This window comes from Giraffa tippelskirchi, chromosome 8 (assembly GCF_054371585.1).
Source record: "Giraffa tippelskirchi isolate mGirTip1 chromosome 8, T2T-mGirTip1v1.2.pri, whole genome shotgun sequence".
NCBI classification, from domain to species: Eukaryota; Metazoa; Chordata; class Mammalia; order Artiodactyla; family Giraffidae; genus Giraffa; species Giraffa tippelskirchi.
Genome location: NC_137282.1, coordinates 58,192,667 through 58,207,614, shown reverse-complemented (window position 1 = coordinate 58,207,614; position 14,948 = coordinate 58,192,667). Strand labels below are relative to the sequence as shown.

At 49.2% G+C, this 14,948-nt stretch overlaps 1 protein-coding gene and 1 long non-coding RNA gene across 2 annotated transcripts; one reads left to right on the top strand and one right to left on the bottom strand.

Moving 5' to 3' along the window:
- Positions 1-547: 547 nt before the first annotated feature.
- On the bottom strand, positions 548-9,238 carry MED10 (mediator complex subunit 10). Its single transcript, XM_081524286.1, has 4 exons — positions 9,065-9,238; positions 8,107-8,190; positions 3,667-3,769; positions 548-1,158 (listed from the first exon to the last, which is right to left on the bottom strand). The coding sequence occupies exons 1-4, from the start codon at positions 9,184-9,186 to the stop codon at positions 1,060-1,062; spliced, it is 408 nt and encodes a 135-aa protein (XP_081380412.1). The 5' UTR covers positions 9,187-9,238; the 3' UTR covers positions 548-1,059.
- An 84-nt stretch (positions 9,239-9,322) lies between these two features.
- On the top strand, positions 9,323-14,719 carry LOC145519056 (uncharacterized). The gene is made up of 2 exons (XR_014063496.1): positions 9,323-9,417; positions 12,563-14,719. It is a non-coding gene; the product is annotated as an uncharacterized LOC145519056 (long non-coding RNA).
- Positions 14,720-14,948: the final 229 nt, after the last annotated feature.

Sequence of the window (14,948 nt, the reverse complement as noted above, 5' to 3'; positions counted from 1 at the left end):
CCCAGCTATGGGTCTCAATCCCAGGGGGTCCGGAGTCTCTGGGGTGGGAAACCAACAAGGCAGTTACAGGGGCCCCAGCCCAGAGCCCCCTACCCAATAGGTCCACCTTGCCAATAAACGAGTCCAGGACATTCTGGGGCGGGTGGTCTGTGAGACCCTTGAGAACCACTGCCCTGGGCCGGCGACCCTGAGTCAGCCCACAGACGCAGCAACAGCATCGCCCGAGTTTAGCAGCCACACCGCCTCCCGTGTCCCGCCCGGCCCTGTGGGGTCAGAGGGCACAGTAACCCCATGCACCCCGGCAGCGACCCCCAGGCTGACACACTGGCCCCCGGGGTGGCAGGGGAGGAACGCTCCTGAACTGTGGTCACTACCCCCGCGAGGCCCGCTGTGAGACAGGCTGCAGGGAATCAAATCCTGCCTTCTGCTTTTGCTTCTCCTGTTCAAATGCCCACAGGACACATTTTACCAATACTCCTCACACTTGAGCGAAGTGATCATGGTTTACAAGACACAGCACTAAATCATAAAAATGTTATAGAAACAATTCCACGGAGCAAGTAGAGACTTTATTACGTTAGACAAACTGAAGTCCCTGGAAACACAGTTCCACTGAACGCATTCTTCATGCACCGCACTCAAAAATATACAATTTAAAGTGCTTAAAATCAACTTAAAAGTACTTCTCATATTAAACCAATTTTTCCTTTTTTCAGTTTTGACAGAAAAAAAAAAAAAGGAACAGAAAGAGTACATTAAAAGAAAACTGCCAGCGAGGGTTTTTTAAAACTTTTGGTTTACCTATCACATTATTTCCAAGGCTGCTTGGCCGTGGAGACTCATATGCCTCGCACTCGAAGCTGTGTGATCACCAGCCGTCTGAGGGTGAGGACCACACAGAGCGCCGGGGGAGGGCAGCCGGCGGCACTGCCCGCAGGCCCCGGCCCCAGGGGCCCTCCACGGGGACAAGGGGACGGACGATGCGCTCAGCCACGGCGGCCTGAGGGCCACGACCGCCTCTGCAGGCGAGGAGGGTCTTCAGACAGAGGGCGGGTGCGGTTAGGAGGGAGGGTGGTCCTCCCCTCGGATGCTTCGGTACTTAGCCATGTCTTCCGGAAATACTTTAGAAAGTTCTTGAATCAACAGGCTTTTAAATTTCTAAGAAGGAAAAACACACACGGTCAGCATGCTCCTGCTGGGGACTCACCACCCGCGTTAAAGCCGACGCCTGCCGAACCTCACACTCAGGAGAGACCGTGCCCTCCCGCGCTGTGCGCTCAGCCCCGGGAGGTGGCACCGGGCCCGGGGCAGCGGGGAACGGCTGGCGAGCGCGGTGGGCACGGCAGAGCTGCCCGGGAGGCCCATCCCAGGGCGGTTTCTTCCCTCCCGCCTCCGACGATGCAGAGCCCGCCACAGGCGGAGGGTTTCTGCACTCAGCCCAGGAACTGTCACATGATATTTAACTGAGCAATTATTAACTCAAACCACATCAACGTCACTGTACGCACACAGCTCGAGCTTTCGGAGTACCCGGAAGCCTGTCTTCCCCAAATGCTGTGGCTCCTTGAGCCTTGGTATCAGCGTATTTGTCCTAATCCAACCTCAGATGCAGCTAATACCAGCCAGCACCTCAAACCCTCTTCCTACAACGAGCTGTACAGTGAAGCTGCACCGCAGGGGTAAACAAAGAGACCGCCCTTAGTTAAGTCAGGAAGACACCCTCAGAGGGGGATGCACACGAACGCTCCAGAAACCATCCAAGACACAGCTCCAGCAGGCTTCAGCACGCAGCAACCCGGGCACACGAGCTGTCCCGTGAGGTGTTCATGGTGACAGGACATGACACCAAGAGGCGAGAGAAAGGAATGCTAACCGCACGGACAGTCATTAGCGTCACTGCCAGCGGGAGGGTGACCTCAGGCCGATGGCAGGGAGGACAGGAGCGCGGGGACCCGGGAGCGCGCCCCCCAGGGCCAGGACCCTGTTCCTGAGGTTGTGGCCCCTGCTGATGACACAGCTCAGCCACACGGCGGTCCAAACCTCCCCAGCTCGCTCCCCACGAAAGCGATCGTGTCCCGGGGGTGACGCCCGGTTCAAGAGCAGCTTGGGCTCCGGCTGACAAAGCAGAAAGGGGGCCGGGGGTGCCGCACGAGCCGACAAGGCACAGCCACCCCTGGGGCAGGGCCCCTGCCCTGACCACAGGACGGCAGTCACCACGGTCCCCAGAGCTGTCCCGCAGCACGCAGACAGCACGCGGCACCCGGGGGGGCAGCGGCAACATAAGCCTCGTGCTCCTGGTCTGCTGGAACTCGGGCCGCGGGGGACACAGGGCTCGGGCCACGGGGCAGGGACGGAGAGAAGGCTGGCCCGCAAGGCCTCTCGAAGGGGCAGAGATGCTGACCCCAGAGGGTGGGCAGGGCACAGAGGACGTGCGGGGGTCCCAGCAGAGGACATGGCAGGGGAGTGGCCAGGGAGGAGAGGCTTGAGGTCATCGAGGCCGGGCCAGAATGAAGACCCAGGGTGGAGGCAGGGGAGTTCCCTGTCGGAGGCCAACGGGAAGGGGTGGCAACACCCACCCCACAATGTGAATCACGGGTAAGTCAGTGTAAGGAAACAATTCCAGACATCATGCTCAAGATGCAGAGCTTTCTAGACTTCATCAAGACCAAGAAACAGGGAAAGAGCAGGGTCTCCATGGAGAGCAGGGAATCAGGTACAGGGGGCGTGAGTCGGCCGCTGGAGAGGATCCCCGAGGAGAGAGGAAGGTCCAGAAGCCTCCAGGCCCACGACCTGCAGTGGCAGGGACGGGCCTGACTGGAGGATGCAGACAGCACCCCAGGGCGCCTGGAGACACTAAAAGCTTACAAATGGAAACAGCACAGCTAAGTCAACGACAGCTAACACTACAAAAATTACCCGGGGCTTTCCTAAAAGACTGCCATGTTGTTACATTTTTTTATGTTATGACACGGCTCCTTTGGTATTCCATTTTATTACCTATTTCCTTGGAAGGAAGGCTATGACAAACCTAGACGGCAAATTAAAAAGCAGAGACATCACTTTGCCTACAAAGGTCCGTATATAGTCAAAGCTATGGTTTTTCCAGTAGTTGTGTACAGATGTGAAAGTTGGACTGTAAAGAAAGCTGAGCGCTGGAGAATTGATGCTTTTAAACTGTGGTGTTGAAGAAGACTCAAAGAGTCCCTTGGACTGCAAGGAGATCCAACCAGTCCATCCTAAAGGAAATCAGCCCTGTACATTCACTGGGAGGACTGATGCTGAAGCTGAAGCTCCAATGCTTTGGCCGCCTGATGTGAAGAGCCAACTCACTGGAAAAGACTCTTATGCTAGGAAAGATTGAGGGCCAAAGGAGAAGAAAGCGGCAGAGGATGAGATGGTTGGACAGCATCACTGACTCGATGGACATGAGCCTGAGCAAACTCAGGGAGAGAGTGGAGGACAGGAAAGTCTGGCATGCTGCAGTCGCAAAGAGTCAGATATGACTTAGCCACTGAACAACTGAGCAACAACCTGTTACACAATTCAGCAGTCTCCAACCGTGTGATGCGGTCAAATAGCCGATGTCTCACAAAGTCTATTAGCCAAGTTTGCTTTGTGAGCGTTTCTTAATGTTCTGACGTCACTTTCTGTTCATGAGAACCTTACCTTCATCGTGTCGATCTTGCCTTTAACTTGCTCATTCTTAGCCAGAGCCCTCTCCAGGCATTCTTTGGTGTAGAGCTGGGGGTTCCGACCTTGATCTATGTATCTGGAAACATGAAACATCGCCATTAACGTCCTCACGGCTGAAACCTCCTCTCACAGTTTCCTTACGGGGGAAAAGACAACGGCAGCGGCTTGCAACCTCACACGGCCCTGTTTAGGGGGTGTCCAGGACCTGCGTGAGTTAGGTTCCTTCGTTACACACGTAGAGGTCACTCAACTCTCATGTTACTTCTAAACATATGAATAACTCATGAAATCAACTGACAATCCGTTATAAAACCAAGCAAGCTCCATGGCCACACCAGTTCACACATTTTCCAGCATTTATGTTTTTCAAAAGGTTTCACCACCTTTCCATCCTCATGACAGCCTGTAAGGTCAGGCAGCTTTGGACAAGAGAGAACCAAGGGTGAGCCGGAGCCCCAGGCCAGGGCAGCACAGGGAGCCTGCCGAGAAGCAGCCTCGCTCAGGGTGCACCCATCCTGGAGGGGTGGGGAGGGGAGAGCCCTGCGCAGGAGAGCCGGCCTTGCCCGTCCTGAGACCGGTTCACAAACTGGAGAGAGACAGGGCTGATACACTACTTTCTTTTTTAACTTTTTATTTTATACTGGGGTATAGCCAGTGGGGTATGAGCAGTATGGGGTATGAGCTTCCCTGGTGGCTCAGATGGTAAAGGATTTGCCTGCAATGCAGGAGACCTGAGTTCGGTCCCTGGGTCACACAGATCCCCTGGACAAGGGAAAGGCTACCCACTCCAGTATTTCTGCCTGGAGAATCCCCATGGACAGAGGAGTCTGGCGGGCTACAGTCTATGGGGTCGCAAGAGCTGGACCTGACTTCGCAAAAAAACCACCACCACATAGCCAATGAACAATGTCGGTAGTTTCCAGATAGATAGCAAATGGACTCAGCCATACATATATGTGTATCCATTCTCCCCAAATTCCCCTCCCAGGGAGGCTGCCACATAACATTGTCAGAGTTCCCTCTGTTGTACAGTTAAGTCCTTGCTGGTTTTCCATTTTAAATACAGCAGTGTATACATGTCTATTGATACATTCCTAAGTAACCTAAATTGAAACAAGATTCTCTCCAATTATTTCTTAACAATATAAAACAATTTTTCTTCAAATTTCAACTTGTCCCCAAAATGTCACCCCAAAGACTTCATTGAGCACACACCTAGATAAACATCCACATTTTACCTGGGTAAGGTCTGCCTGAAGACCTGCACGTCACTCAGCTAAATAGAATTATCAACAAAGAAACAAACCCATGACAACCAAGTCCGATTTTTATGTTTCAGTTAAAAAAAATATATATCACTTCAGATTAAAGACATTAACTTACTACTGATGACAAAAACTGACCTTCAATTACAACACAGCAAAACAGTAATAAATCAAAAGTTCTAGAAATCCCGTATTACTGTGATGTATTTGAAATGATGGAAGGAAAAAAGCGAAAGTTACGGTTAATTCTAAGCAAAATCCATCCATTTCTCGGGGGGAGAAACCCGACAGACCCAAGTGTCCAAAATAAACCACCCTTTGGACAGTGATGTCACCTAGATTGGACGAGTCTTTGAAGACCGAGGGTTGAATCCCACGTCTGCCAACTCCCCGACCCCGAGTTCCCCACAGGCGGGCTGAGCTTCACACTGTTACCTCTGCCACAGGCGCAGGCCCTGTGGACACCCTCCCCCACCGGCACAGAGCAACCACAAGTGCACATCGCTGCCTGCTGGGCGCCCGGAGGCCACCTCATCTCAGCCCACGGGGGTCTCAGCCAGCCCTGCGGCCCACGGCTGCGGCTGCAGCTGCGATGGCAGACGCCTCACCATCCCCATCCACCCCTTCAGTGGTCTCTCTCTCCTTTGCTCCACTTCAGAAGCCGGGAGTGGTCCTCAGCATTTGTCAATCTGTTCATCCCACACACTCAGGGCCAGAACGGCTCTGATGAGGACTCTTCTGGGAAGGGAAATCGGGCACCACCTTCCCGTGCGTCACCTGCAGGAGTCTAGAGCTGTCATGTGCGCCCCTGGGCACACACGCCCCTCGGCCTGCAGGACAGGACAGAGCTGAGACCGTGAAAAGTGCAGCCTGTACATCCTGACTGGGTGCACAGCTGCTGAGGTGTGCTGACTAGGCCTTCAATCTCTGACACTTGGGGACGTATAAAGGTAACTTTTCCCTTCACTGTGCAAGGAACTCTGCTGCTGCTGCTAAGTTGCTTCAGTCGTGTCCGACTCTGTGCGACCCCATAGACGGCAGCCCACCAGGCTCCCCCGTCCCTGGGATTCTCCAGGCAAGAACACTGGAGTGGGGTGCCGTTTCCTTCTCCATTGCATGAAAGTGAAAAGTGAAAGTGAAGCCGCTCAGTCGGGTCCGACTCTTCTCGACCCCATGGACTGCAGCCTATCAGGATCCTCCGTCCATGGGATTTTCCAGGCAAGAACACTGGAGTGGGGTGCCGTTTCCTTCTCCAATGCATGAAAGTGAAAAGTGAAAGTGAAGCCGCTCAGTCGGGTCCGACTCTTCGCGGCCCCATGGACTGCAGCCTATCAGGCTCCTCCGTCCATGGGATTTTCCAGGCAAGAGTACTGGAGTGGGCTGCCACTGCCTTCTCCGCAAGGAACTCTAGTGACGCACATCTGCAGTTTTACTGGAGAAAGCCCCAAAATTCTCTTGCTGTTCCACGCCAGCTCTGGGAGGAAGGCTGCTTAGCCCAGAGAACTGGCCCTGGTCAAGGACACACAACTCCAGGATTTTTAAACTAAAAACAGAGTTGCCACATAATCCAGCAATCCCACTCCTGGGCATATATCCAGACAAAACTAAAATTCAAAAAGATACATGCGCCCCTGTGTTCAAAGCACCACTATTTATAGTAGCCAAGATATGGAAACAACCTAAGTGTCCACCAACAGAAAAATGGATAAAGAAGATGTGGTGTGTATATATGTATATGTCGAGCTAAATACTCCTCTGCCTTTAAAAAAAAAAAAGGAAATAATGCCATTTGCAGCAACATGGATGGACCTAGAGATTATCATACTAAGTGAAGTCAGAAAGACAAAGACAAACATAATATGCTATTACTTACATGAGGAATCCAAAACACAGCACAATCATATCTCTGAAACAGAAACAGACTCATGGCATAGAAAACAGACTTGTGGTTGCTGAGGGGGAAGAGGGTGGGCAAGGGAGGGACTGGGAGTTTGAGATCAGCAGAGGCAAACTAGTCTATATAAGATCCCACTAGTACAGCAAGATCCTACTGTACAGTACAGGAAACTATATTCAGTACCCTGTGATAAGTCATAATGGAAAAGAACATGAAAAAAATATACATATAACTGAATCACTTTGCTATACAGAAGAAATTTACACAATATTGTAAATCAACTATACTTCAATAAAACAAAATTTTAACAAGCCCAGAATTTTAGTCTCAGCTCGGACACTGACTAGCTAAAGAGCCAGTGCAGTTACCTACCAGTTCTTTCACCTGTGAAATCAGTGTGCTAAACCCTGGATTAATAAAACGTGGAAGAGTTCATTTCCCAGAGGCTCTCTCCAGGCCATGACGATGCCCAGGTGCAGGTAATTCTCTCGCCGGAAACAGTAAACATCCTTCCCAAACATCCCTGTCTGAAGAACTTTTTTTTTCCCCCAATAAGCACATATTATCATCTCCTAGAACTATTACTGCCAGGGCAGTCTGGGAGACACAGACCAAATTTGTACTTCTCGGGTTGTTTCTGCCTTTAAATTTTTTTTTTTCTTTTTAATAATATAGCCACATAAGACTTTCTCCTTCTCAAGGACAAAAAAAAAGAAGTCAGGAAGTCATGGGGCTGACCTTTCATCTAAGTAGGCTCCTGAAAGCCTATGATGTCTTTCAAATATTTAAAGAGCCTTTAGTCACCTATAACTCTTTTTCAACAATACTATACTGAGATCTTTTTTTTTTAATTGTTTAGTTCCATTAGAACATAAGCTCCATAAAGGCAGGTATTTTTGTCTGCTTTTTTCCCTGGCATATGCCCAGCACCCAGACCGTCCCTGTCACACAGCAGACACTTAAACACTGGTGGTCAAGGAAAAGTGTTAGTTGCTCAGTCATGTCTGACTCTTTGCGACCGCATGGACCGTAGCCCACTAGGCTCCTCTGTCCGTGGAATTCTCCAGGCAAGAATACTGGAATGGGTTGCCATTTCCTTCTCCAGGGGATCTTTCCGACCCAAGAACTGAATCCAGGTCTCCTTCATCACAGGCAAATTCTTTACCATCTGAGCCACCAGGGAAGCCGTATGATAAGGAAATCATTACAGGAAAACCAAACAAGAACCAGAATATCAAGAACAGTACTTACTCAAATACTTCTAAAGGGACCGTGATATCATGAAGCTGCTGTCTGCATTTATCAATATCCTGTAAGCCAGTAACAATAAAATTCCTGGGGGAGAAGCAAAAAGAGAGAACATTAGGTTAGTTTAGATGAACACACTGGGCACCACCCACACCGAGCCAAGGAGGGCTCTAGAGGCCTGTTCCTTACACAGGAACAGGTGACACGCAGCTCTCAGCTCTTTGGTTAGCTCAGGATTCCCCGGAAAGCTCTGGAGTTATACAATATGCCCACATACCCCTTAATTTTCTTTTTGAACAAGGAATTAACAAAATTGAAGAGGTCAGAAACCAACAGGAATAAGGGCGGGAGCCTCTGAGATTTTGTGTGCCCTTTGAGACAACAAGGGAGGTGGAGGGCAGGGGGCGCAGTGGACTAGCCTTCAAGAGTCCATTCTCAGTCTGGAGGAAGAAAGCCACCAGGCCTGGTTTAATTTCAGTTCGGCTTCGGAGCCTTCCTAGAACACAGGGCTGGTCCCACAGCACTGGGTACGAAGGTGGGGTTGCAAACACGCCTGTTATGTCTGAACTCTCCATAAAGCTGCAAGCCCTTGTTCACAGCATTCGACTCCGCCTTTGGTCCATGCCAGGGGGCCTAGCAGCAGGGCCTGCACAAGGCTGTTGCCAGAAAAACTAATTCATAAGCGTTCCGTGGCCCCTCTCAGCCTCAGCACCCACCGTCATGCGATTCCTCCAGAAACGGGAGGAAACGGGAAACTGATGACTTCTCCAAGTGGGGCCTGAATGGAAGGTCCCAGCCAGGGGAAGGTGGGAAGGAGGCGGCAGCGGCGAGCGCCCCTGTGCAGAGCCTAGACCGGGAGGGACAGGCCCCCAAGCAAGAGTAGGGGGCAGGCAGCGGCTCGCGGCCGGACCCCGGCTTCCCACCCCGGGCCCAGGCAGACACCGCCCCGCCTGCCACTCACAGCTTCTGGTTGAGCCCGGCCTGGCTGCTGGGCTGGAAGTCGCTGACGATAATGCCGAGCTGCCGGATGTTCTCCACGAACTTCTCCAGGTGCTCCTCCAGGTGGTCAAACTTCTCCGCCATCGCCGCGCAGCCCGCACACCACCGCGGGCGCGGTCCTACCCCGCCGCTTCCTGCTTCCGTCCAGGCCCGCAGCCACTTCCGCTTCCTCTGGCGGCCGGATGGGGCGGGACTTGGGTGGAGGGGCGGGGCCCGGGGCGGGGTTTGAGCGAGGGGCTGGGAGTGAGGCGGGGCCTGACTGCGGGGAGGGGCGGAGTCAGCTCGGTCCCGCCCCAGCATCCCTAAACCCACCAGGTGAGCGGCACGCAGCAGGTGTTGGTCCTCAGGACCTGCAGGCGTGGCTGAGGGACACACAGACCCAGCGGTGGGGATCTCTGGGTTCCCGCTCTGTCTCCCCTGGCCCTGAGCAAGTTTGCTAGCCTCTGAGCCTCTGTTCCGGAGAAGGCAATGGCACCCCACTCCAGTACCCTTGCCTGGAAAATCCCATGGACGGAGGAGCCTGGTAGGCTACAGTCCATGGGGTCGCTAAGAGTCGGACACGACTGAGCGACTTCACTTTCACTTTTCACTTTCATGCACTGGAGAAGGAAATGGCAACCCACTCCAATGTTCTTGCCTGGAGAATCCCAGGGACGGGGGAGCCTGGTGGGCGGCCGTCTATGGGGTCGCGCAAAGTCGGACACGACTGAAGCGACTTAGCAGCAGCAGAGCCTCTGTTCTCATCCGTAAAATAGGGATAAATGAGACCTGACTGTTACCTGAGGTTTGTTAGAAGAGAAAATGCCGAGAAGGCTGAAGCCCAGCGGGCCGTACTTGGAAAGAGTAGCTTTACTCCACAATGAAAAGACTTTTTTTTTTTTTTTTGCCTGAATATTCAAATTACAGGTGGTGGTGCTTTAGTCGCCAAGTCGTGTCCCACTCTTCTGACTCCTTGTACTGTAGCCCGCCAGGCTCCTCTGTCCATGGAATTCTCCAGCAAGAACTCTGAAGTGGTTTGCCATTTCCTTCTCCAGGGGATCTTCCCCACCGAGGGATCGAACCCGGGCCTCCTGTATTGCAGGCAGATTCTTTACCGACTACAGTACAAATTACAGGTACTCTTTGTAAATAATTTAAAGCTTTCATTAGTTTTCTTTATGCTTTCATGAGAAGCTAGAAGATGAACAGTAAAGAAAAGCTGATTGTTGAAAAAATGAGTCAAATAGACATACTTCTGCAAGTCCGTAAGGAAAACAGAGGGAGAAAATAAATAATATTACAGATGAATGAGGGAACATAAATCAGGAACAGTGAAACCTATTTTGAAAACTTGAAGAATGTGGACAATTTTCTAGGAAACTCCCAAAAGTTAACCTAAAAATAAAAACCCAAAATCGGAATAGATCCTAAACTTCCAAAAAACTGACCCAGGAGACAAAAATCTCAAAGAAACCAAAGACATCAAGCTCTGACTGTTTTTAACACTAATGTGTTCTTTTTTTTTTTTTTTTATCATGTATCGTGTTCCTGTTCAGTCAAGTTGGACTCTTTGCAACCCCCTGGACTGCAGCCCACCAGGCTCCTCTGTCCATGAGACTCTCCAGACAAGAATAATAGAGTGGGTTGCCCTTTCCTCCTCTGGGGATCTTCCTGACCCCAGGATTGAATCTATGTCTCCTGTGTCTCCTGCATTGCAGGCAGATTCTTTACCCACAGAACCATCGGGAAAAGAATTTCAATCTTAGATGTTTTCAGAGACTAGAAAAAGAAGAAATACATTCCAGCTCAGTTTTAAAGAGTTATATAACTTTGATAGGAAATGCAGACAAGGACAGTCCAAAAAAAGGAAGAAAATATGGGCCAATCTTCCTTCTGAAAGCAGATGTAAAAGTCACAAATAAAATATTAGCAAATTGAATCAATTATCCTGTATAAACTATCAGCTGCTACATAAACAAGACTCCTCAAAATTTAGTGACTTGAAACAACTATCTTCTTCTATTTTGCTCACAAATTTGAAATGTGGACTGTGCATGACAGTCGTAACTTGCGCCCTGCTCCATGTCACACTGGCTGGATGGCTTGGCTGGGTCTGGTGGATTTGCTTTCAAGATGGCTCACTTACATAGCCATCACGTTGATAATGGATGTTAGCTGGGAGCCCAGCTAGACCATAGGCTAGAAACCATAGACCCCCTCTGCATAAGTCTCTGAAGAGGGGCATCCTTGCTTCACGGTAGCTGGGTTCCAGGAGCACATAGCTCAAGAGAAGTGGGTAGAAGCCGCACTGCCTTTTATGGCCTTGCCTCCAGAGTCCAAGAGCATCTCTCCAACCATCACCGTAACACAGATGGATTCCCAGGGTGGAACAAAACCCCAGTCTCTCAATGGAAGAAATGAAAAGCTGGTTGTTGGAAGAACAAGTGAAATCGAGATCTTTCTAAGCCATTTTTGGAAAATTCAGTCTGTCACATGTCACATTGGGAAAAAATTATCTCTTGGGCTCTTGCTAGGACTTCAAGAATAGTGAATATTATAAAATATTTTATGTATTTGAGTCCATTGAGGATTAAAGCAGAGAAACATCTCAGATAGATTCTTTAAATAGACACGATAAAATTCAACTTGATTTGTTGCTGTTGTACAGTTGTTCAGGCTTGTCTGACTTTTTGTGACTCCATGCACTGCAACACGCCAGGCTTCCCTGTCCTTCACCATCTCCCCGAGTTTGCTCAAACTCATTTCTGTTGAACCGGTGATGCCATTCAACCATCTCATCCTCTGTTGTCCCCGTCTCCTCCTGCCTACAATCTTTTCCAGCATCAGGGTCTTGATTGATGGGTTCGTTTTTTTTAACAAAGAAATCTCTGAGAAAACTAATAGAGACTTCCTGGTCCTAATAGAGGATAGACATTATAACCTTAGAGAAGGCATTTGACTTAATGATAGAACTTTGGAAATACTCACTGAAATCATGAACACGCCGCAATCTTCTCTATCATCCCAATTTTCAGAGCTGTGCTGGACTAGCCAGTGCAGAAACAGTCACAGGAGCAGCACTGGGCTGTTACTCCTGTCCTCACTGTTGTCTGCCTCTTTTGACATTGAACCTCTATGTACTTCCCATTCATCATTAAAATCCCAAGGTATGTATACCTTAGCTTCCCGGCTGTGTTTTAGGAATTCTGAGGACAGGAATCCAAACTTAGACATCCTCCAGAATCCCAGATGTATGCAAACTAGCTCACTAAACAGTTTTTGATTATTTGAAGGCCAAGGGGAAAAAACAAAGGAAGCAATAGACAGAACCCAAATGCCTGCTTTTCCACCACCGATCTAACTCCCCAGGAAGCCATCCTTTTCTGTCAAGTAGACCCTGGGGGCAACCTGCTCTCCATATAATTAAGAGAAATGGGTACTTCTGCGGTTTAGACTTACAGCCTCCCTCTGTTGTTTTCAGCACTTAGCAAGTTGTTTGGCCACCTGATGTGAAGAGCTGACTCATTGGAAGAGACCCTGATGCTGGGAAAGATTGAAGGCGAGAGAAGGGGACAACAGAGGCTGAGATGGCTGGATGGCATCGCCGACTCAATGGACATGGATTTGAGTAAGCTCCAGGAGTTGGTGATGGACAGGGAAGCCTGGCGTGCTGCAGTCCATGAGGTTGCAAAGAGTCGGACACAACTGAGCAACTGAAGTGAGCAAATTGTTACTGCTGCCCCCTGTACTTGCATCCATAGCCCATCACAGACCAGTTTCTAAGAGCAGCCATGGCCGTGGACAAGGTTGAATGGAGATGCTCTGCGCTGCTGCTTCTGCCCATAGTCAGCTGGTCTGGGATCCTGTTGCCCATTGTATCAGTTCCCTAGGGCCGCTGCAACAAAATATCACAGACAGAGGGACTTATAGGATAGAAATGCGTTGTCTCACAGGCCTGGAGGCCCTAAGTCTGAGACCCAGGGGTCCGCTGGGCCGATTCCTTCTGAGGCTGTGAGAGAATATTTTCCAGCCTCTCTGCTGGCTTCTGGGGTTTGCTGGCAGTCCTTCCTGTGCCTTGGCTTATAAATGCATCAACCTGCTCTCTGCCTTCATGTTGACAGCATTCTCCCTGTGCATGTCTCTGTCCAAATTTCCCCTTTTTATAAGGACATCAGCCATATGGGATTATCGCCCACCTTAGTGGCCTCATTTTAACTCAATTGCATCTGCAAAGACTCTGTTTCCAAATACAGTCACATTCTTAGGTACAGGGAGTTAGAATTCCAATGTGTGTTTTTGGAGGGGACACAGCTGAACCTGTAACACCTGGCTCTTCTGTTCGGGAATGTAGCCCTCATTCTGTGTATTGTGACCACAGGATGTTTAATTCAGGCCAGGTCACTATGAGTACAATCATGGTCTCATTCTTTACATTTTTGTGATTGGTGATTAGTCATCAGCTCCCATTTTCGTTCCCATAAATGTTCTCTTTCCTCTCTTCTCCCATTTCCATTGGTTACCATGAGAATAGAATTGGGAGGTTTTCAAGTCTGATTTTTGAAACCATTCCAAGGAGAGCCATTGAGATCCACTGAGAGCCCAGAGTCTGAAAGAATCTCGAAATCACTCATCTCCTCATTGTCCTAACTCACTGTTCCATTGACTATTGTTCTCTGATGAAATCAAAAGCCATTCAAGTCCACTGAGACCAACAGGAAAATTCTTGTTTTTCCTCTCGAAGCAGCTAAATTGTGGCTGCTTTCCTTTTACTGAGCATGGTAAATATTGCTGATTTGTTTGTAAGGAATGGTTTAAGATGTAAACACCCTGGGCTCCAAGAGCAAATAGAGTTAGGCTGGAAAATCCCAGCGATTCAGAGGTGCACCTGGCCAGATGCTGCACGGGGAAACCTGCAGGGCTCTGCTGACTAGAGGGTGCCGCTTCGGTTCCCCTCTGAGGTCAGCACGATCTGCCCCGGAGAAATTTCTGGGGTTCTTATACTTTGTGACCTTGGAATCTGGAGGCATTTTTTTTCTTTCTTTCTTTTTTTTTCCCATTTGCATTCTTCTTGCCCTGTCAGCACTCATGGCCTTTAGGGATGCCATTTGGAACATTTGTGCCATACATTCTCATTTATTCTGAGAACCAGATTCAGCTTAAGTTTAAAAAACTGCAGCTATCCTACCAAGAGGGCAAAACAGCTGGTTTCTGCCTTTCTCTTTGTGACTTTTCCCCACATTAGCAGTTCTAGCAGAAGGAAATATTTGCAGCTCTGTTGCTTTGATGACGATCATGGTGATGGTGATGGTGATGATGATCATGATCATACTGATGCCAGCATCTAGCATTTTACTGAGCACTTGATATGGATTATCTCATTTATTCTTCATAACCCTAAGAGGAAGCTAGTATAATGTGCACCATACATGGTCAAATGGAAGCCAGAAAACCTTCCCTAAATACAGAATTGAGAAGCAGAATAATTCCAACTGGGGAAGGATGCTGAAAGCATTTTTCCTTAAATACCTCATTAACACGTGAATATTCAAGTAAATCAGATTTACCATTTATTCTATTAGGGTCACATCCCAGTGAAAGTGCATGATTTGTGCCATAAAAATAAAAAAATTGTATCTTGGTTTTACACTAGTAATTATTGAGAGGCAGTAAGATTTCTCTTCCACTTCCTTTGACATGAAACATCTATTGTTCTACCTGAAATTCTATGTGATGAACCTGTGACAAGATTACACTGCTATCACCTACAGATTGTCATGTAAGCCAATCAGAACATGGAAGCATGCCATTGACACTCACCATTAAGTTTTTATGAAAAGTTTTCCACAAGTTCAAGAGGAGACAGGGGT